We start from the raw sequence: 24,742 nt of genomic DNA, 5'->3' as shown, positions 1-24,742 counted from the left end.
CAACACTGGCTGCTACAACTACAGCTGTTCCTACCGTCACCATTGCTGATACTACAACACTGGCTGTTACAACTACACCTGTTCCTACTACAACTACAGCTGTTCCTACCACCACCGTAGCTGATACTACAACACTGGCTGCTACAACTACAGCTGTTCCTACCACCACCCTAGCTGATACTACAACACTGGCTGTTACAACTACACCTGTTCCTACTACAACTACAGCTGTTCCTACCACCACCGTAGCTGATACTACAAAACTGGCTGCTACAACTACAGCTGTTCCTACCACCACCCTAGCTGATACTACAACACTGGCTGTTACAACTACACCTGTTCTTACCACCACCCTAGCTGATACTACAACATTGGCTGATACAACTACAGCTGTTCTTACCACCACCCTAGCTGATACTGCAACATTGGCTGCTACAACTACACCTGTTCCTACCACCACCCTAGCTGATACTGCAACATTTGCTGCTACAACTACAGCTGTTCCTACCACCACCCTAGCTGATACTACAACATTTGCTGCTACAACTACAGCTGTTCCTTCCACCACCATAGCTGATACTACAACATTGGCTGCTACAACTACAGCTGTTCCTTCCACCACCATAGCTGATACTACAACATTGGCTGCTACAACTACAGCTGTTCCTACCACCACCATAGCTGATACTACAACATTGGCTGATACTACAATATTGGCTGCTACAACTACAGCTGATACCACCCTAGTTGATACTACAACATTGGCTGCTACAACTACAGCTGTTCCTACCACAACTATAGCTGATACTACAACACTGGCATCTACAACTACAGCTGTTCCTACCACCACCATAGCTGATACTACAACACTGGCTGTTACAATTACACCTGTTCTTACCACCACCCTAGCTGATACTACAACATTTGCTGCTACAACTACAGCTGTTCCTACCACAACTATAGCTGATACTACAACACTGGCATCTACAACTACAGCTGTTCCTACCACCACCATAGCTGATACTACAACATTGGCTGCTACAACTACACCTGTTCTTACCACCACCATAGCTGATACTACAACATTGGCTGCTATAACTACAGCTGTTCCTACCACCACCCTAGCTGATACTACAACATTGGCTGCTACAACTACATCTGTTCCTACCACCACCATAGCTGATACTACATCACTGGCTGTTACAATTACACCTGTTCTTACCACCACCCTTGCTGATACTACAACATTTGCTGCTACAACTACAGCTGTTCCTACCACAACTATAGCTGATACTACAACACTGGCATCTACAACTACAGCTGTCCTTACCACCACCATAGCTGATACTACAACATTGGCTGCTACAACTACACCTGTTCTTACCACCACCATAGCTGATACTACAACATTGGCTGCTACAACTACAGCTGTTCCTACCACCACCCTAGCTGATACTACAACATTGGCTGCTACAACTACACCTGTCCCTACCACCACCATAGCTGATACTACAACATTGGCTGCTACAACTACAGCTGTTCCTACCACCACCATAGCTGATACTACAACATTGGCTGCTACAACTACAGCTGATAACACCATAGCTGATACTACAACATTGGCTGCCACAACTACAGCTGTTCCTACCACCACCATAGCTGATACTACAACATTGGCTGCTACAACTACAGCTGTTCCTACCACCAGCATAGCTGATACTACAACATTGGCTGATACTACAACAATGGCTGCTACAACTACAGCTGTTCCTACCACCACCCTAGCTGATACTACAACATTGGCTGCTACAACTACAGCTGATACCACCCTAGCTGATACTACAACATTGGCTGCTACAACAACAGCTGTTCCTACCACCACCCTATCTGATACTACAACATTGGCATCTACAACTACAGCTGTTCCTACCACCACCATAGCTGATACTACAACATTGGCTGCTACAACTACACCTGTTCCTACCACCACCATAGCTGATACTACAACATTGGCTGCTACATCTACAGCTGTTCCTACCACCACCCTAGCTGATACTACAACATTGGCTGCTACAACTACAGCTGTTCCTACCACCACCATAGCTGATACTACAACACTGGCTGCTACAACTACAGCTGTTCCTACCACCACCATAGCTGATACTACAACATTGGCTGATACTACAACATTGGCTGCTACAACTACAGCTGTTCCTACCACCACCCTAGCTGATACTACAACATTGGCTGCTACAACTACAGCTGTTCCTACCACCACCATAGCTGATACTACAACACTGGCTGTTACAATTACACCTGTTCTTACCACCACCATAGCTGATACTACAACATTGGCTGCTACAACTACAGCTGTTCCTACCACCACCCTAGCTGATACTACAACATTGGCTGCTACAACTACAGCTGTTCCTACCACCACCATAGCTGATACTACAACACTGGCTGTTACAATTACACCTGTTCTTACCACCACCATAACTGATACTACAACATTGGCTGCTACAACTACAGCTGTTCCTACCACCACCCTAGCTGATACTACAACATTTGCTGCTAAAACTATAGCTGTTCCTACCACGACTATAGCTGATACTACAACACTGGCATCTACAACTACAGCTGTTCCTACCACCACCATAGCTGATACTACAACATTGGCTGCTACAACTACACCTGTTCTTACCACCACCATAGCTGATACTACAACATTGGCTGCTACAACTACAGCTGTTCCTACCACCACCCTAGCTGATACTACAACATTGACTCATACAACTACAGCTGTTCCTACCACCACCATAGCTGATACTACAACATTAGCTGCTACAACTACAGCTGATACCACCCTAGCTGATACTACAACTACAGCTGCTACAACTACAGCTGTTCCTACCACCACCCTAGCTGATACTACAACATTGGCTGCTACAACTACAGCTGTTCCTACCACCACCATAGCTGATACTACAACATTGGCTGCTACAACTACAGTTGTTCCTACCACCTTCCTATCTGATACTACAACATTGGCTGCTACAACTACAGCTGTTCCTACCACCACCATAGCTGATACTACAACATTGGCTGATACTACAACATTGGCTGCTACAACTACAGCTGTTCCTACCACCACCCTAGCTGATACTACAACATTGGCTGCTACAACTACAGCTGTTCCTACCACCACCATAGCTGATACTACAAATACAGGTGATACCACCCTAGCTGATAGTACAACATTGGCTGCTACAACTACAGCTGTTCCTACCACCACCATAGCTGATACTACAACACTGGTTGATACTACAACATTGGCTGCTACAACTACAGCTGTTCCTACCACCACCCTAGCTGATACTACAACATTGGCTGCTACAACTACAACTGTTCTTACCACCACAATAGCTGATACTACAACATTGGCTGCTACGTTTACGGCTGATGCCACCCTACCTGATACTACAACATTGGCTTCTACAACTACAGCTGTTCCTACCACCACCCTATCTGATACTACAACATTGGCTGCTACAACTACAGCTGTTCCTACCACCACCATAGCTGATACTACAATATTGGCTGCTACAACTACACCTGTTCTTACCACCATAGCTGATACTACAACACTGGCTGCTACAACTACAGCTGTTCCTACCACCACCATAGCTGATACTACAACATTGGCTGCTACAACTACAGCTGTTCCTACCACCACCCTAGCTGATACTACAACATTGGCTGCTACAACTACAGCTGTTCCTACCACCACCATAGCTGATACTACAACTACAGCTGATACCACCCTAGCTGATACTACAACATTGGCTTCTACAACTACAGCTGTTCCTACCACCACCATAGCTGATACTACAACACTGGCTTTTACAACTACAACTGTTCTTACCACCACCATAGCTGACACTACAACATTGGCTGCTACAACAACAGCTGTTCCTACCACCACCCTAGCTGATACTACAACATTGGCTGCTACAACTAAAGCTGTTCCTACCACCACCATAGCTGATACTACAACATTGGCTGCTATAACTACAGCTGATACCACCCTAGCTGATACTACAACATTGGCTCCTACAACTACAGCTGTTCCTACCACCACCATAACTGATACTACAACATTGGCTGCAACAACTACAGCTGTTCCTACCACCATCCTATCTGATACTACAACATTGGCTGCTACAACTACAGCTGTTCCTACCACCACCAAAGCTGATACTACAACATTGGCTGATACTACAACATTGGCTGCTACAACTACAGCTGTTCCTACCACCACCCTAGCTGATACTACAACATTGGCTGCTACAACTACAGCTGATACCACCCTAGCTGATACTACAACATTGGCTGCTACAACTACAGCTGTTCCTACCACCACCATAGCTGATACTACAACATTGGCTGCTACAACTACAGCTGTTCCTACCACCACCCTAGCTGATATTACAACATTGGCTGCTACAACTACAGCTGTTCCTACCACCACCATAGCTGATACTACAACTACAGCTGATACCACCCTAGCTGATACTACAACATTGGCTGCTACAACTACAGCTGTTCCTACCACCACCCTAGCTGATACTACAACATTGGCTGCTACAACTACAGCTGTTCCTACCACTACCATAGCTGATACTACAACATTAGCTGCTACAACTACAGCTGATACCACCCTAGCTGATACTACAACATTGGCTGCTACAACTACAGCTGTTCCTACCACCACCATAGCTGATACTACAACATTGGCTGCTACAACTACAGCTGTTCCTACTACTTTCCTATCTGATACTACAACTACAGCTGTTCCTACCACCACCATAGCTGATACAACAACATTGGCTGATACTACAACATTGGCTGCTACAACTACAGCTGTTCCTACCACCACCATAGCTGATACTACAACTACAGCTGATACCACCCTAGCTGATACTACAACATTGGCTGCTACAACTACAGCTGTTCCTACCACCACCATAGCTGATACTACAACACTGGCTGATACTACAACATTGGCTGCTACAACTACAGCTGTTCCTACCACCACCCTAGCTGATACTACAACATTGGCTGCTCCAACTACAACAGTTCCTACCACCACAATATCTGATACTACAACATTGGCTGCTACGTTTACGGCTGATGCCACCCTAGCTGATACTACAACATTGGCTGCTACAACTACAGCTGTTCCTACCACCACCATAGCTGATACTACAACACTGGCTGTTACAATTACACCTGTTCTTACCACCACCCTAGCTGATACTACAACATTGGCTGCTACAACTACAGCTGTTCCTACCACCATCATAGCTGATACTACAACATTGGCTGCTACAACTACAGCTGTTCCTACCACCACCCTAGCTGATACTACAACATTGGCTGCTACAACTACAGCTGTTCCTACCACCACCATAGCTAATACTACAACATTGGCTGCTACAACTACAGCTGTTCCTACCACCACCATAGCTGATACTACAACATTGGCTGCTACAACTACAGCTGTTCCTACCACCACCATAGCTGATACTACAACATTGGCTGCTATAACTACAGCTGATACCACCCTAGCTGATACTACAACATTGGCTCCTACAACTACAGCTGTTCCTACCACAACCATAGCTGATACTACAACATTGGCTGCTAAAACTACAGCTGTTCCTACCACCATCCTATCTGATACTACAACATTGGCTGCTACAACTACAGCTGTTCCTACCACCACCATAGCTGATACTACAACATTGGCTGCTACAACTACAGCTGTTCCTACCACCACCATAGCTGATACTACAACTACAGCTGATACCACCCTAGCTGATACTACGACATTGGCTGATACTACAACATTGGCTGCTACAACTACAGCTGTTCCTACCACCACCCTAGCTGATACTACAACATTGGCTGCTACAACTACAGCTGTTCCTACCACCACCCTAGCTGATACTACAACATTGGCTGCTACAACTACAACTGTTCCTACCACCACAATAGCTGATACTACAACATTGGCTGCTACGTTTACGGCTGATGCCACCCTAGCTGATACTACAACATTGGCTGCTACAACTACAGCTGTTCCTACCACCACCATAGCTGATACTACAACATTGGCTGCTACAACTACACCTGTTCTTACCACCATAGCTGATACTACAACATTGGCTGCTACAACTACAGCTGTTCCTACCACCACCATAGCTGATACTACAACATTGGCTGCTACAACTACACCTGTCCCTACCACCACCCTAGCTGATACTACAACATTGGCTTCTACAACTACACCTGTTCCTACCACCACCATAGCTGATACTACAACATTGGCTGCTACAACTACAGCTGTTCCTACCACCACCATAGCTGATACTACAACATTGGCTGCTACAACTACAGCTGTTCCTACCACCACCATAGCTGATACTACAGCTGTTCCTACCACCACCATAGCTGATACTACAACATTGGCTGCTATAACTACAGCTGATACCACCCTAGCTGATACTACAACATTGGCTCCTACAACTACAGCTGTTCCTACCACCACCATAGCTGATACTACAACATTGGCTGCTACAACTACAGCTGTTCCTACCACCATCCTGTCTGATACTACAACATTGGCTGCTACAACTACAGCTGTTCCTACCACCACCATAGCTAATACTAAAACATCGGCTGCTACAACTACAGCTGTTCCTACCACCACCATAGCTGATACTACAACATTGGCTGCTACAACTACAGCTGTTCCTACCACCACCATAGCTGATACTACAACTACAGTTGATACCACCCTAGCTGATACTACAACATTGGCTGCTACAACTACAGCTGTTGCTACCACCACCATAGCTGATACTACAACACTGGCTGATACTACAACATTGGCTGCTACAACTACAACTGTTCCTACCACCACAATAGCTGATACTACAACATTGGCTGCTACGTTTACGGCTGATGCCACCCTAGCTGATACTACAACATTGGCTGCTACAACTACAGCTGTTCCTACCACCACCATAGCTGATACTACAACATTGGCTGCTACAACTACAACTGTTCTTACCACCATAGCTGATACTACAACATTGGCTGCTACAACTACAGCTGTTCCTACCATCACCATAGCTGATACTACAACATTGGCTGCTACAACTACACCTGTCCCTACCACCACCCTAGCTGATACTACAACATTGGCTGCTACAACTACAGCTGTTCCTACCACCACCATAGCTGATACTACAACATTGGCTGCTACAAGTACAGCTGTTCCTACCACCACCCTAGCTGATATTACAACATTGGCTGCTACAACTACAGCTGTTCCTACCACCACCATAGCTGATACTACAACTACAGCTGATACCACCCTAGCTGATACTACAACATTGACTGCTACAACTACAGCTGTTCCTACCACCACCCTAGCTGATACTACAACATTGGCTGCTACAACTACAGCTGTTCATACAACGACCTTAGCTGATACCACAACATTGGCTGCTAAAACTACAGCTGTTCCTACCACCACCATAGCTGATACTACAACATTGGCTGCTACAACTACAGCTGTTCCTACCACCACCCTCGCTGATACTACAACACTGGCTATTACAACTACAGCTGTTCCTACCACCACCATAGCTGATACTACAACATTGGCTGCTACAACTACAGCTGTTCCTACCACCACCATAGCTGATACTACAACATTGGCTGCTAAAACTACAGCTGTTCTTACCACCACTCTAGCTGATACTACAACATTGGCTGCTACAACTACAGCTGTTCCTACCACCACCATAGCTGATACTACAACACTGGCTGTTACAACTACACCTGTTCTTACCACCACCATAGCTGATACTACAACATTGGCTGCTACAACTACAGCTGTTCCTACCACCACCATAACTGATACTACAATATTGGCTGATACTACAACATTGGCTGCTACAACTACAGCTGATACCACCCTAGTTGATACTACAACATTGGCTGCTACAACTACAGCTGTTCCTACCACCACCATAGCTGATACTACAACACTGGCTGTTACAATTACACCTGTTCTTACCACCACCCTAGCTGATACTACAACATTTGCTGCTACAACTACAGCTGTTCCTACCACAACTATAGCTGATACTACAACACTGGCATCTACAACTACAGCTGTTCCTACCACCACCAAAGCTGATACTACAACATTGGCTCCTACAACTACACCTGTTCTTACCACCACCATAGCTGATACTACAACATTGGCTGCTATAACTACAGCTGTTCCTACCACCACCCTAGCTGATACTACAACATTGGCTCCTACAACTACACCTGTTCCTACCACCACCATAGCTGATACTACATCACTGGCTGTTACAATTACACCTGTTCTTACCACCACCCTTGCTGATACTACAACATTTGCTGCTACAACTACAGCTGTTCCTACCACAACTATAGCTGATACTACAACACTGGCTGCTACAACTACAGCTGTCCATACCACCACCATAGCTGATACTACAACATTGGCTGCTACAACTACACCTGTTCTTACAACCACCATAGCTGATACTACAACATTGGCTGCTACAACTACAGCTGTTCCTACCACCACCCTAGCTGATACTACAACATTGGCTGCTACAACTATACCTGTCCCTACCACCACCATAGCTGATACTACAACATTGGCTGCTACAACTACAGCTGTTCCTACCACCACCATATCTGATACTACTACATTGGCTGCTACAACTACAGCTGATACCACCCTAGCTGATACTACAACATTGGCTGCCACAACTACAGCTGTTCCTACCACCACCATAGCTGATACTACAACATTGGCTGCTACAACTACAGCTGTTCCTACCACCACCATAGCTGATACTACAACATTGGCTGATACTACAACAATGGCTGCTACAACTACAGCTGTTCCTACCACCACCCTAGCTGATACTACAACATTGGCTGCTACAACTACAGCTGTTCCTACCACCACCCTATCTGATACTACAACATTGGCATCTACAACTACAGCTGTTCCTACCACAACCATAGCTGATACTACAACATTGGCTGCTACAACTACACCTGTTCTTACGACCACCATAGCTGATACTACAAAATTGGCTGCTACAACTACAGCTGTTCCTACCACCACCATAGCTGATACTACAACATTGGCTGCTACAACTACAGCTGTTCCTACCACCACCATAGCTGATACTACAACATTGGCTGCTACAACTACAGCTGTTTCTACCACCACTATAGCTGATACTACAACACTGGCTGCTACAACTACAGCTGTTCCTACCACCACCATAGCTGATACTACAACATTGGCTGAAACTACAACATTGGCTGCTACAACTACAGCTGTTCCTACCACCACCCTAGCTGATACTACAACATTGGCTGCTACAACTACAGCTGATACCACCCTAGCTGATACTACAACATTGGCTGCTACAACTACAGCTGTTCCTACCACCACCATAGCTGATACTACAACACTGGCTGTTACAATTACACCTGTTCTTACCACCACCCTAGTTGATACTACAACATTTGCTGCTAAAACTACAGCTGTTCCTACCACGACTATAGCTGATACTACAACACTGGCATCTACAACTACAGCTGTTCCTACCACCACCATAGCTGATACTACAACATTGGCTGCTACAACTACACCTGTTCTTACCACCACCATAGCTGATACTACAACATTGGCTGCTACAACTACAGCTGTTCCTACCACCACCCTAGCTGATACTACAACATTGGCTGCTACAACTACAGCTGTTCCTACCATCACCATAGCTGATACTACAACATTAGCTGCTACAACTACAGCTGATACCACCCTAGCTGATACTACAACATTAGCTGCTACAACTACAGCTGTTCCTACCACCACCCTAGCTGATACTACAACATTGGCTGCTACAACTACAGCTGTTCCTACCACCTTCCTATCTGATACTACAACATTGGCTGCTAGAACTACAGCTGTTCCTACCACCACCATAGCTGATGCTACAACATTGGCTGATACTACAACATTGGCTGCTACAACTACAGCTGTTCCTACCACCACCCTAGCTGATACTACAACATTGGCTGCTACAACTACAGCTGTTCCTACCACCACCATAGCTGATACTACAACTACAGCTGATACCACCCTAGCTGATAGTACAACATTGGCTGCTACAACTACAGCTGTTCCTACCACCACCATAGCTGATACTACAACACTGGCTGATACTACAACATTTTCTGCTACAACTACAGCTGTTCCTACCACCACCTTAGCTGATACTGCAACATTGGCTGCTACAACTACAACTGTTCCTACCACCACAATAGCTCATACTACAACATTGGCTGCTACGTTAACGACTGATGCCACCCTAGCGGATACTACAACATTGGCTGCTACAACTACAGCTGTTCCTACCACCACCCTATCTGATACTACAACATTGGCTGCTACAACTACAGCTGTTCCTACCACCACCATAGCTGATACTACAACATTGGCTGCTACAACTACACCTGTTCTTACCACCATAGCTGATACTACAACATTGTCTGCTACAACTACAGCTGTTCCTACCACCACCTTAGCTGATACTACAACATTGGCTGCTACAACTACAGCTGTTCCTACCACCACCCTAGCTGATACTACAACATTGGCTGCTACAACTACAGCTGTTCCTACCACCACCATAGCTGATACTACAACTACAGCTGATACCACCCTAGCTGATACTACAACATTGGCTTCTACAACTACAGCTGTTCCTACCACCACCATAGCTGATACTATAACACTGGCTTTTACAACTACAACTGTTCTTACCACCACCCTAGCTGATACTACAACATTGGCTGCTACAACTACAGCTGTTCCTACTACCACCATAGCTGACACTACAACATTGGCTGCTACAACTACAGCTGTTCCTACCACCACCCTAGCTGATACTACAACATTGGCTGCTACAACTACAGCTGTTCCTACCACCACCACCATAGCTGATACTACAACATTGGCTGCTACAACTACAGCTGTTCCTACCACCACCATAGCTGATACTACAACATTGGCTGCTATAACAACAGCTGATACCACCCTAGCTGATACTACAACATTGGCTCCTACAACTACAGCTGTTCCTACCACCACCATAGCTGATACTACAACATTGGCTGCAACAACTACAGCTGTTCCTACCACCATCCTATCTGATACTACAACATTGGCTGCTACAACTACAGCTGTTCCTACCACCACCATAGCTGATACTACAACATTGGCTGATACTACAACATTGGCTGCTACAACTACAGCTGTTCCTACCACCACCATAGCTGATACAACAACATTGGCTGCTACAACTACAGCTGTTCCTACCACCACCCTAGCTGATACTACAACATTGGCTGCTACAACTACAGCTGTTCCTACCACCACCATAGCTGATACTACAACTACAGCTGATACCACCCTAGCTGATACTACAACATTGGCTGCTACAACTACAGCTGTTCCTACCACCACCATAGCTGATACTACAACATTGGCTTCTACAACTACAGCTGTTCCTACCACCACCATAGCTGATACTACAACATTAGTTGCTACAACTACAGCTGATACCACCCTAGCTGATACTACAACATTAGCTGCTACAAGTATAGCTGTTCCTACCACCACCCTAGCTGATACTACAACATTGGCTGCTAAAACTACAGCTGTACCTACCACCACCATAGCTGATACTACAACATTGGCTGCTACAACTACAGCTGTTCCTACCACTTTCCTATCTGATACTACAACATTGGCTGCTACAACTACAGCTGTTCCTACCACCACCATAGCTGATACTACAACATTGGCTGATACTACAACATTGGCTGCTACAACTACAGCTGTTCCTACCAGCACCATAGCTGATACTACAACTACAGCTGATACCACCCTAGCTGATACTACAACATTGGCTGCTACAACTACAGCTGTTCCTACCACCACCATAGCTGATACTACAACACTGGCTGATACTACAACATTGGCTGCTACAACTACAGCTGTTCCTACCACCACCCTAGCTGATACTACAACATTGGCTGCTACAACTACAACTGTTCCTACCACCACAATATCTGATACTACAACATTGGCTGCTACAACTACAGCTGTTCCTACCACCACCATAGCTGATACTACAACTACAGCTGATACCACCTTAGCTGATACTACAACATTGGCTTCTACAACTACAGCTGTTCCTACCACCACCATAGCTGATACTACAACACTGGCTGTTACAACTACACCTGTTCTTACCACCACCCTAGCTGATACTACAACATTGGCTGCTACAACTACAGCTGTTCCTACCACCACCATAGCTGATACTACAACATTGGCTGCTACAACTACAGCTGTTCCTACCACCACCCTAGCTGATACTACAACATTGGCTGCTACAACTACAGCTGTTCCTACCACCACCATAGCTGATACTACAACATTGGCTGCTACAACTACAGCTGTTCCTACCACCACCATAGCTGATACTACAACATTGGCTGCTATAACTACAGCTGATACCACCCTAGCTGATACTACAACATTGGCTGCTACAACTACAGCTGTTCCTACCACCACCCTAGCTGATACTACAACATTGGCTGCTACAACTACAGCTGTTCCTACCACTACCATAGCTGATACTACAACATTAGCTGCTACAACTACAGCTGATACCACCCTAGCTGATACTACAACATTGGCTGCTACAACTACAGCTGTTCCTACCACCACCCTAGCTGATACTACAACATTGGCTGCTACAACTACAACTGTTCCTACCACCACAATAGCTGATACTACAACAATGGCTGCTACAACTACACTTGTTCTTACCACCATAGCTGATACTACAACATTGGCTGCTACAACTACACCTGTCCCTACCACCACCATAGCTGATACTACAACAATGGCTGCTACAACTACAACCGTTCTTACCACCATAGCTGATACTACAACATTGGCTGCTACAACTACAGCTGTTCCTACCACCACCATAGCTGATACTACAACATTGGCTGCTACAACTACACCTGTTCCTACCACCACCATAGCTGATACTACAACATTGGCTGCTACAACTACAGCTGTTCCTACCACCACCATAGCTGATACTACAACATTGGCTGCTACAACTACAGCTGTTCCTACCACCACCATAGCTGATACTACAACATTGGCTGCTTTAACTGCAGCTGATACCACCCTAGCTGATACTACAACATTGGCTCCTACAACTACAGCTGTTCCTACCACCACCATAGCTGATACTACAACATTGGCTGCTACAACTACAGCTGTTCCTACCACCATCCTATCTGATACTACAACATTGGCTGCTACAACTACAGCTGTTCCTACCACCACCATAGCTGATACTACAACATTGGCTGCTACAACTACAGCTGTTCCTACCACCACCATAGCTGATACTACAACACTGGCTGATACTACAACATTGGCTGCTACAACTACAGCTGTTCCTACCACCACCCTAGCTGATACTACAACATTGGCTGCTACAACTACAACTGTTCCTACCACCACAATAGCTGATACTACAACATTGGCTGCTACGTTTACGGCTGATGCCACCCTAGCTGATACTACAACATTGGCTGCTACAACTACAGCTGTTCCTACCACCACCATAGCTGATACTACAACATTGGCTGCTACAACTACACCTGTCCCTACCACCACCCTAGCTGATACTACAACATTGGCTTCTACAACTACACCTGTTCCTACCACCACCATAGCTGATACTACAACATTGGCTGCTACAACTACAGCTGTTCATACAACCACCTTAGCTGATACCACAACATTGGCTGCTACAACTACAGCTGTTCCTACCACCACCATAGCTGATACTACAACATTGGCTGCTACAACTACAGCGGTTCCGACCACCACCATAGCTGATACTACAACATTGGCTGATACTACAACATTGGCTGCTATATCTACAGCTGTTCCTACCACCACCGTAGCTGATACTACAACATTGGCTGCTACAACTACAGCGGTTCCGACCACCACCATAGCTGATACTACAACATTGGCTGCTACAACTACAGCTGTTCCTACCACCACCCTCGCTGATACTACAACACTGGCTGTTACAACTACACCTGTTCTTACCACCACCCTAGCTGATACTACAACATTGGCTGCTACAACTACACCTGTTCCTACCACCACCATAGCTGATACTACAACATTGGCTGCTACAACTACAGCTGCTCCTACCACCACCATAGCTGATACTACAACATTGGCTGCTACAACTACAGCTGTTCCTACCACCACCATAGCTGATACTACAACACTGGCTGTTACAACTACACCTGTTCTTACCACCACCCTAGCTGATACTACAACATTGGCTGCTACAACTACGCTTGTTCCTACTACAACATCAATTGATACAACTACAAACATTCATTCAACTTCAGCAACTACTGCAGTTGCCACAACTACAGGTATAACACAACTAGGGACTAATTTATTAATTATTACCAGGGCTCCAAACCGGTTCAAGGAACGAAAGCGAAAAACGAAAACGAACAGAATTTTACGGAATTGTACGAGGAGCGGAAACGGAAACGAAAACAAAATGGTCTTCAACTGTTCCGGAACAGAAACGTTATTCTGAAATCCACAAAACCGGTTAATAACGTTTTTTTTTCGTTCTCTCTATAACAGCCTAATAATTTGATTTCTGCACCTTTGGTCCAAATGTGTATATTTTGTCTTGCTGTTGTAATGTAACCTATCCGTCTGCCACTTCGGATCTTAGGCCAGCTCGTAGCGTAGGCTACTGAAACTGATTTGGAAATTGTTTGTAGCCTATTTTGCCTGTCCACGCCTTGTCGTTTTAAAGTCGGGATTTGAAATGTTAGCACAATTATAGCCTATTCTATGTAGAAGAGTTAAACGGGAAATTTGAGATAGGCCTTGTCAGCAAGACAGGTTCGTTTATAAACAGGGTTAGAATTATAGCGCAAGCCTTTGAAGATCTCCATATGGATAAAACTTAGGCTACAACCAGGTAAGGAGTTTAGCAGGTATCCAGAAATATTTTTGATAAGAAATTATTTATAGGCATAGGTTAGGCCTACAGTAAGTCTGCAGGCTATGGGATGGATAGCCCATCTGAATGTTTTTGGATGCCGCCTGTGATTTATTATTTTTGGGCATAGCTACGGTATAGGCTAAATCAAGGGGAAATAATGAGTGTAATAATTATGAATTATTAATTAATTAATATTAATTAAGAGAATAATAAGGTAAAGTCCACAAAAATAGACTTGATAGGCCCGCCAAACACTGCTGGAACTTTAAGAACGAACGATATTTTGTGTTCCGAACCGGTTCAGGACCGATATGTTGGTGGCGGAACGCATGCAAGAACGAAAACGTTAAACATAGGCCTACCTGAACCGTTCGGAACGGAACGTTTGAAAAATAATTTCGTTTTCAAGCCCTGATTATTACATTTTTAACACACAGGGTAACTTGTTACATATATTATGTACCTATTACATTTCAAATGAAACTAGTTACCGGTATATCTTGTAGGCTATTTCAACTACATTCATATTTTCTTAGTTTTTTGCCCATTTCTACTAACAATTTTGGGCTGGAAAAAATTGACACTCTTTGCAATTCATTTAATCTATTTCTTGGTTTATCTATGACATGCACAGTTCACAAAAGAGTATACGATACAATATACAACACACTTATTTAATCTATTGTTGCAAGAAACTAGCCTGGCTATCACCAGACCCGTTCTCAAAAGATAATTGGTCTAGGAATGCTTTTTTCTCTTCTGCTTTTCAAGGGCCGTAACCAGCAGTGTGAAATTAAACTCCAGCAATGGGCAGCTAGTGACAAACTGAGACGTCTCCCTCTTGTTACATATGGCACGAAAATAATGTTCATAACGACTGCTTGAGGCCTTTTCCGTCAGATTTTATTCCGTTTATGCCGATTTAAATTAAATTAATTTCTGATCAATATTGTGTGCAAATTTAAACCTGTCGGTTGCTCTTTAACGCCAAGTCTGTGCCCGTCTGCTAGAGTTAAAAATGGTTCCCAATCATGAGAGGCCAGGCTCTCTTCATGAAGTGAAACGAAGTAGTGAGTCTGGTATTATCAGGCTAGTATATTGCCATTCAACTAAGAATATCGAGATATGACTTTTGGTCCATTTTGGCCAGCTCTACTTTTTCAGATTGGCCCATTTTTAGTTGGTAATTAAAAGTTCAAGATTTGCATATGAAGGAGGAAATAACCTTATGTCCGGTTCACGGTAGGATTTTGGCCATGCACCGAACTCTCCATATTTAACAAAGCCAAGATAAAAATGTTTTTCAATTCTATGCCATCTTTAATTCATGCTGTAATACAGTACACTGCAATGCACAAAAATGAACCTTCATCATTCACCACTAACACTACAGCAGTAACATGTTCTCTTCCTGTTACAGCACCATGACCACCACCACCATCTACATCAGCAGCTGCTACAACTTCTGGTCCAATAACTTCATCAGCATCCGTCACAACTGTAATCCTTGCAACAACAGCAGATACCACCACACATGCACCTTTGACAACAACAGTCACTGACATAACTGCCACAATGTCAGCAGCTACAACTACATTAGCAGATGCTACATCTACCCCTATTGCTACATCAACAGCTAATACAGAGGCAACATCTAAATCTACGACAAATGCACCCTCTACATACCCTGTTACAACATCTGAATCTAAACAAAAGGAGAAACAACAACAGTATGAATTGTTACTGCATGATTCTACTGTATCAGTATCTTTTAAGTATACAGTGGGCATTACTTCAAATTGGCCAGCTTCCCTCGAGGTTCGCACTTTATTTTGTATTTCTCCAGTGACGCTGCAACGACGCTGCAACAACCCAAACAACCGGCAGATCGCTCTTGTGAGCAGGGTGTCTCGTAAAAAGAAATGGAGCCTGGAAAACCCCACACAGACTTCACTACAGACTTGTTTAGAAATAATTTAATAGCCAGAAATATACCTGCCCTGCCCTAATAAAGAAATATTTGGTTAACTGTGAGTGAATCCCGTTTGCAGCCGTAGAAGAAATGCCATGGCTGTCAGTAGACGGATGAGGAGCGCACAGTCTACGAACACCCGATGCTGCAGCTCAGGTGATATAAAATGGCTCAAAACCACTATGTATTAAGTTTTAATGACTCAAAAATGACATTTTTAGAATCAGAGAATGAAGAACGCGTCAGATTCAACAAAAAGTAATTTATATGTGTCACGAAAGGCTTCAGAGGGTGGGTTACAGTTAACACGATATATCTAAATTTCAATAGCCACAGAATGGACTTCGTATATATTTTAGGAATCATTAGTCTACATGCTTTAGGCTACTTCAGGGAATGGCCTCCGTCTCCAGTATTGCGACGGCAATACTACTGTAACATACTGCAGTTAGGCTTTAGAATGTTTTTTATTGGTTACGCACCAACCCACACGAACGCATATTGTCGGGCCAGACCTGGCCCTTATGCTCCAGCACTAAACATCTATGTGAGGCTGTATCTACCACACACACTAGTTAGACCCGGTTATGAACACTGTAATCAACTATAAACATAAACACGACAGTCAGGACGCACAACATTGGTAACTTGCATGGTTAACATTAACATTCAACATAACACATCAACCGAACAGCATCATGGGAGCACAGTCATGAACAGCTATAGGCTCAGATCATTACACTACTTTTCAAAGTATGCTAGTATTGCCTGGCAATACTAGTTTTCATACATGAGGTTACACTAATAAACAACGTCACAAACTGCTGCTGCGCGGTGCTTAGACTATCATCGAAGTGTTTTTTCCCCATGCATTTATTCTAGGCTAGCCTACTGTCAGTGACTGCCGCGAGAGAAGCGGGTTCTGTGTTGCGTTCATTTCATTGACTGACGCGAGTGAAGCAGGGTCTGTTTTGTGTTGCTTCAATTTATTTTCATTGGGTATGCCTTGCCGTGCGTCCACATCTCTTCAGCACAGCAGCACCAATGGCAACTCTTTATTACATTTTAAGTGGTGTTCAATGGTGTTGCTAAGTATGAAATCCAAAACTTTTTGATCAGGCCTATAGGCCTAAATCAACATTGAATTAGTTATTGGATGATATTAAAAAGAATAAACTTGGTGATCAAAAAGTTTTGGATTTCATGTTGACCGCGACTTCAGAGCATTGTTACGTTGTGTCAGTGTAAAGTTAGCTAGCCTAGTCTAACCAAATATTTGTCTTACAAATCTAAACCACAGGCTCACGTTAATCTAATGGGCTTTGAGACATCTGTTTTGTCTTACAAGTGACAAAGTCTTCTGGTTTTGTTGCAGTTTCATAGAAACGAGGGTGTTACTTTTGCAGTAGCCTAACTACAAAATCCAAGCTAGATAGATAGATAGATACTTTATTGATCCCCAGGGGAAATTCAAGGTCTCAGCAGCATACATACAACACAAACACATTCTTTAACAGCAGAAAGAGTAATTAAAGTATATAATATAAAAACACAACAAAGCAGTAGGGACAGTAGAAGATACAGAATATGCTAAATATAGCCTACTAAAATACAAATTATACTAACACTTAATAGCTACAATATATAAAAAATATACTAAAATACAAATTATACTAACACTTAATCTAAATCAATTCTAAAAACCGTATCCACATAGTGGTGATTAATAAATCAGAGGCGCTTGCAATGACTGAGGCAGGGACTGAGCCTGTGATTCTCTGTGCATAGTAAGGTATGGTAAGGTGCTCTAAGGTGCTCTGTGTGAATGAGTGTCATGGTGGTAATGGTGATAGTGGTCATGGTGATAGTGCAAATGAGTAAGTCAACAGTGCAACCTAATAACATTAGGCCTACCAAAGCACTGCGTTTATGCGCACTAATACATTTTCCTTGTAGACATACCCATGGTTACACTAGGCAGGCAACTGTGCTCTGTTCCCAGAGAATGCTTTTTTCTGTCTATGCTCTGCAGGCTTATAGGGCCTCCTCGACGAGCAGAGTGCTAGTCCGCGGATAATGTGCTGCAATTGAATGGTAGCCTATGGAACCGCGGACTGAAAGAAAAATAAACTAAACATATTCCTGATTAGAAAACATTTCTTAATTTAGTGTTATCAAATAAAGAGACATGCAATTAGGGGGTAGTGGTGTCAGCGCTCATCCAATCTGCGCGTCTGCTGCGCAAGTGTAGCACCCAACCCTCAGGTGCCGGTTTAGGGAATGAGGGGGACAGAGATCGGCCTAATGGGGTGTCACCATAGACATAATATAGGGGAGACCGGGGTTGGTTGTCACAATTTTTACTCATGCATGAATTGCTCATCTTCAAAAACTCTTTCAGCAATAATTCCTACATGAAATAAAAGCTTGGGGTCTTGGCTTTAAATGTGTATAATTTTTACTTTTAGAATGTATTGTAACAGGGAGCAATTAACCATCAAATACACTCTGACACAATGTGACAATCAACCCCATCACGGGGTTGGTTGTCACAGGGTATGGGGTTGGTTGTCCCTATAGAGTTTCAATGGGATTTCAGTGATAAAATGGGATCTTAAAAAATGATGTGTAACTTTTTAGTTTTTTAAGCTAAAAACTGCAAATAAGTTTTAATATGAATACCACCCCTATGGCAGTTGTCATCAATGCCCCTTATGTTTAAACAATGGGATTAAAGTAGGTGATCAGTTAATTGAACTGTCTACTGTGTTGAGAAATGCAATGAAATACATGTGACAACCAACCCCACGAGCTATGTGACAACCATCCCCAACTGACCTCTTGACAAAGATGTTAACCTAGCTGCCACATGGCTTTAACTTGGTAGCTAAAATAATACAGAAAAGTTCCATCAACAGCATTATTCACAGTCCACAGAAAGGTTCCATAAACATTTAAGTGAAATCAATGCCATTCAGACATCTGCGGGGTATTCCAAGTAGGCCTATGTGGTTAGTGACAAACTTGGGTAAATTGACTCAGAATAAGTTGTAAACCTCCCAGTAGAAAAGCTGTATGATACAGGAAACATGGTTGTGTGTATTTTAATATTCATAGTGGGCTTAACAATAATAGAATATTCTGATATATGATATATTATAAAGTGATGACATCCAATATAAAAACTGGGAATATAACTAATCCACGTTTGACAGCATAGACAACAATACAACAATACTTTGATACAAGTTTTAATGAGTTAAATTTACAGAAAAAAATCCATTAACATTTTCAGTTCAGTGCCATCAAAAATAAAGTGATGAACAGACATTGGTGTGGCATAAAGGAAATGCAGTAACTGGGTTCAATATCAACAGCATTTGTTAGACAAGTTCCATAAATATTGTAAAGTGCAAGTTTGTAGGTTTGTTTCTGATCCTTAAAAAAACAGACATTGGTTTGGCATAGTAAGTGTAAGTGTAACAGTTCATCAATTCAAGACAAAAAGGTGGCTTGTCACTTGTACAGTGTCAATAGGTTCATCAACAGCATCTGTTATTTACAGTTCACAGAAAGGTTCCAGCCCCAATGAAGAGATTAAATAAAAAGGAATTAAGAAACATTTTAGAAACTGCTAAGATCAGCCTGTTGCATTGCAATCAGTAAAGAATCAGGGAGTGTCTTCGCAGGCTCAGTGAGACAGAGGTTACCATCATGCAGTTGGTTCTATGATTTCGACAACTGGTGCATGTCATTTTGTTCCCACCTTGCTAAAATTGCTTGGGTACACTTTGGCTGAGAACAAAAGTGCTTCAGACAGCAGGTGGGCAAATAAGATGGCATAGTAAACTGGGTAAACTCCATAATAGAGGACTGAGTCAACCAGACGATGGGAAAATGGGACACAGAGTGGCGAATGAAGGTGGAGCTCATAAATCAAACATTCAGTCACAGTGTAGCAGATGCCCTGCAGTACTGCAATGAAGAGCTGCACCTTCCTCAGTTCCAGGGGTGTGAGGAGACCGTTCAGTTCATTCAGTCTTCTTGAACAAGGCAGTTGTTCTGGGGAGATACAAAATAATAAATAAATGAATGAAAAGGAATTTGAGAGGCATCTTATTCTTGTTAGGGTAAATGACGTGTGAATAATACAGTGTTGGGCAAGCTACTTCGAAATTGTAGTGAGCTAAACTATTAGTTACTCTGCCATGAATAAAACACTACACAAAACTACCACCCAGTCAAATGTATTAGTAGTCTAACACAAACACAGCAGTAGGCTAGTTCACTAAATAGGAAGCTACTTTAAATTGTGCTAATTTCACATGCCAAGAAAAGTGTAGCTTGTCTGGCTAAGCTACTTGATAAATAAAGAAGTTGAGCTATTGAAAAGTTACTTTATTCAGGAAATAGTGAAGCTACCACCAACACACTTAGGCTACAAGTAGCAGCTAGCGATTGCCCAATATGCTAGTCTGTGCCATTTGTGTAAAATTCGCCGGCCAAATCTAGTATGATTTATTTCTACAATAGCCTTCTTGTGTCAGTTGTAATCTAAGTCAGTGTTATGGAATATGTGAACACTGGAGTAAACATAGCCTTAGCTAGATGGCTACGATTTTCTATCAAAGATTGCTCTTTCTCAGCTCTCTGGTAATATTCTATTCACAAAATACAACCAATAGTACGGTTATGTTAAATCTTACTTGTGAAAAGTAAATCCCCCGAGTATGGTCCGCCGATTTGAGAAGGAACATGCTGCACAGCGCTGTCATCTTGTGTCTTCTGCTGCAACGCAACGAGGAGTATGGCGGCGTGATAAGTCGGAAAGTCATCGAGCTCTCAGCACTAATTACCACAGAACGCATATTGACGACTTAAATTGAGATGTTTAGTCAGTAATTAGTCGGTGAAGTGTTGGGGGAAAAAACAAACTAACTCCATTTGTGAAGAATGACAGACGTAAAACCAAAAAGAAAGAACGATAATAACCACGACTAGAACGTTCGTTAGCAATGAGGAGTTTCCCAGTCTGCCTGTTAACGGTATGTCGCCATCCAAGCCTCCGCTGTCTAAAAAACCGAACGTTTCTATGGACCACGAAGTTAGTGCAGCTGCAGCTCTGCCGACTGATGGTGCTGTCCAAATACTGGCCAACCTAATCAACACCAGAAGTGATGCACTGGAGAGTATGGTGAAGGATATCCCGACTGAGGTGAAAGGCATGAAGCTAAAGATGAACTGCATTGAGAAAAGAATAGACAAAAGTGAGGAGAGTGTGGCGATCTGCAGCCGACGTGTGTCTGACCTGGAGACCTACGGGCGACGATGGAATTTAAAGCTTCATGGAGTGCCAGAAGATGTGAACGAGGATGTACGTGCAGTGGTGATTGCTGTGTGCCAGGCAGGGGCGTCGCTAGCTATTTAAAACATTCGGGGCTAGAGCCCAGAAGTTAGAGTCCTTTTTTGTCCGGGGGTTCGGGGGTTTCTCCCCCGAGAGATTTTGAAAATCGTGCTGATGAACATGCAATTTTAACCTACTTTGAGAATGAAAAGGAAGGCCAATCGTAATGACTCACGTCAAGGCATTCTGAATATTTAGATGTTTAAAGACCGTGTAAGGAGAACCAGGCGCGCCTGCAGGTGTATGTCCGTACACACTATATCAGGCTACTCAACAGCGAGAGAAAATTTCCCTTGTGTGTGTGTGTATTCACACCAAATTGGCCTACCATACCTTCCCAACTATGTACAGTATCCCATTAGCTGCATGCCATCAGGCTATTTACCATTTTCTATTACGTAAAGTTAGTGTAAACATTATGTTTGAGCAGGAGAGAGTACGCATGCAGTCACGCAATAGGCTACTTGTTGTTTTCTTTTACTCGGCTATCTATATGGTTATCAGCACACAATGTTGAGCTAATTCACGAACTCAATACTCATCATGGATATCACAAGTTTTAAACAACGAAAACAGAAAGGATGGAGGCAGCAACGCTAGGAGTTATTCCAGATGGACAAGAACAAGGTAGGCAATTGGTGTGCTTGTCAGAACGTTAGACTGCACTAAAGCCAGACGTCACGTTACGCTAGAACAAAACTAAAGGTAACTTTAGCCTGTATAGGGCTGTATCAAGTTGTCCAAATGAATAGGTCATTGTAGACGTTGTCGTTGTATTATTGCATGTGGATGTTGTTATGCTATGTAGGCTACTTTTTTGCTGACTGACCAATGCACGGACCTAAAACGGACAAATATTGTTCACGAGTGAATTATTTTTTTTTGCGGGGGGGGGGGGGGTGGGTGTGCGTACCATAGCATTAATTCCTGCAGGCGCCCCTGAGGAGAACGTCTCTTCTGCCAAAGTGCACCACATACAACACCCCAAATATCACATTAAAATAGCCTGTAGAATAAACATCGTCATGCACCTCTGTCGTGCACTTGACAGGTGTGAGCGTTCGTTTCGGGATAAACATTTCGATTAATGGGCTATGGGTGCCTTGAAAGCAATGCATTTGGGTTGTATATCACGAACTTTTGCCCAAAGAAAAAGTTCCATTCTGTCAAAATCAAGCCCAACATGCATTGCTTGGAAGCCCCCTCAAACGAGGTCAGGTTTATTTACTGCGCATGTGATTCAATAGTAAATCACGATATATTGAAACTGAGCTGATCGAAATGTCCTCCTGGGTTGCGGGAGATGATGACACACTGAAGAGTTTCCACTTCTTGACCCTGCTCTGCCCTTTTTTTCTCTCTAAATAAACTTCTAATATCCATTTGTCCTTATACACGTATTTCGCTAAGGCTAGTTAGTAGAAGCACGAAACAGCAATGCGTAATAGCATAGAGGAGAATTGAAATTGCAACATTTTGCAACAAATGATTCTAAACCTGCCCAGATCACGTCAGATTGTCTTGCGCTGCTGTTAATGCACACAATGGACACAAAACACAAAAGTCTCTTGTACGGGGCTATTTATTTCATTCACGATTAGAGTTTTTGTTGTTGTTGACGGCCCATAGATCCGGGGCTATCCCCAGAGGATCCGGGGCTATAGCCCCGAATGCCCAGGTCTAACGACGCCACTGGTGCCAGGAGGTACTGCCGACCGAGAAGGATGTGTTCCCCGCTGTCATTGATGTCGCTCATCGTCTGGGCAAACGGCGCCAGAACGACCAGAACCCCCGTGGTATCATCTTCAGATTTGTCAATCGGCGACACAGAGAGGCGGTTTGGAAGGCTGCAAAGAACAACGCTTATCTTCAGAGCAAGAGTCTGCGCTTCACGGAGGACTTGTCAAAGCTTGTCAAAGGAAGACCGTGAAAACAGAGACAAGCTATGGCCAAGAATCAAGAAGGCGCGCGAGGAGAACAAAATAGCCTACTTTGTAGGTGGGAGAGGATTCATCAATGGGGTGGAAATCGCTCCGGAGTGACTGCTCGGGAGGGGACTAACGTTAATGAGTTATTATT

The 24,742-nt window shown here is 43.5% G+C and overlaps 1 protein-coding gene across 1 annotated transcript in view; it reads left to right on the top strand.

Annotated features, from left to right (window-relative positions):
* The window catches only part of LOC121693636, a 54,537-nt gene extending 37,688 nt beyond the window's left edge, over nt 1-16,849 (top strand). The window contains exon 8 of the mRNA XM_042073182.1: nt 16,708-16,849. Coding sequence (XP_041929116.1) covers nt 16,708-16,849 — 142 coding nt within the window. The remainder of the gene's footprint in view (nt 1-16,707) is intronic.
* Nucleotides 16,850-24,742: the final 7,893 nt, after the last annotated feature.

The sequence above is a fragment of the Alosa sapidissima genome, chromosome 19 (genome assembly GCF_018492685.1).
Source record: "Alosa sapidissima isolate fAloSap1 chromosome 19, fAloSap1.pri, whole genome shotgun sequence".
Taxonomy (NCBI): Eukaryota; Metazoa; Chordata; class Actinopteri; order Clupeiformes; family Clupeidae; genus Alosa; species Alosa sapidissima.
Note: the sequence above shows the minus strand (reverse complement) of the source record. Positions and strands in the feature narration are given on the sequence as shown.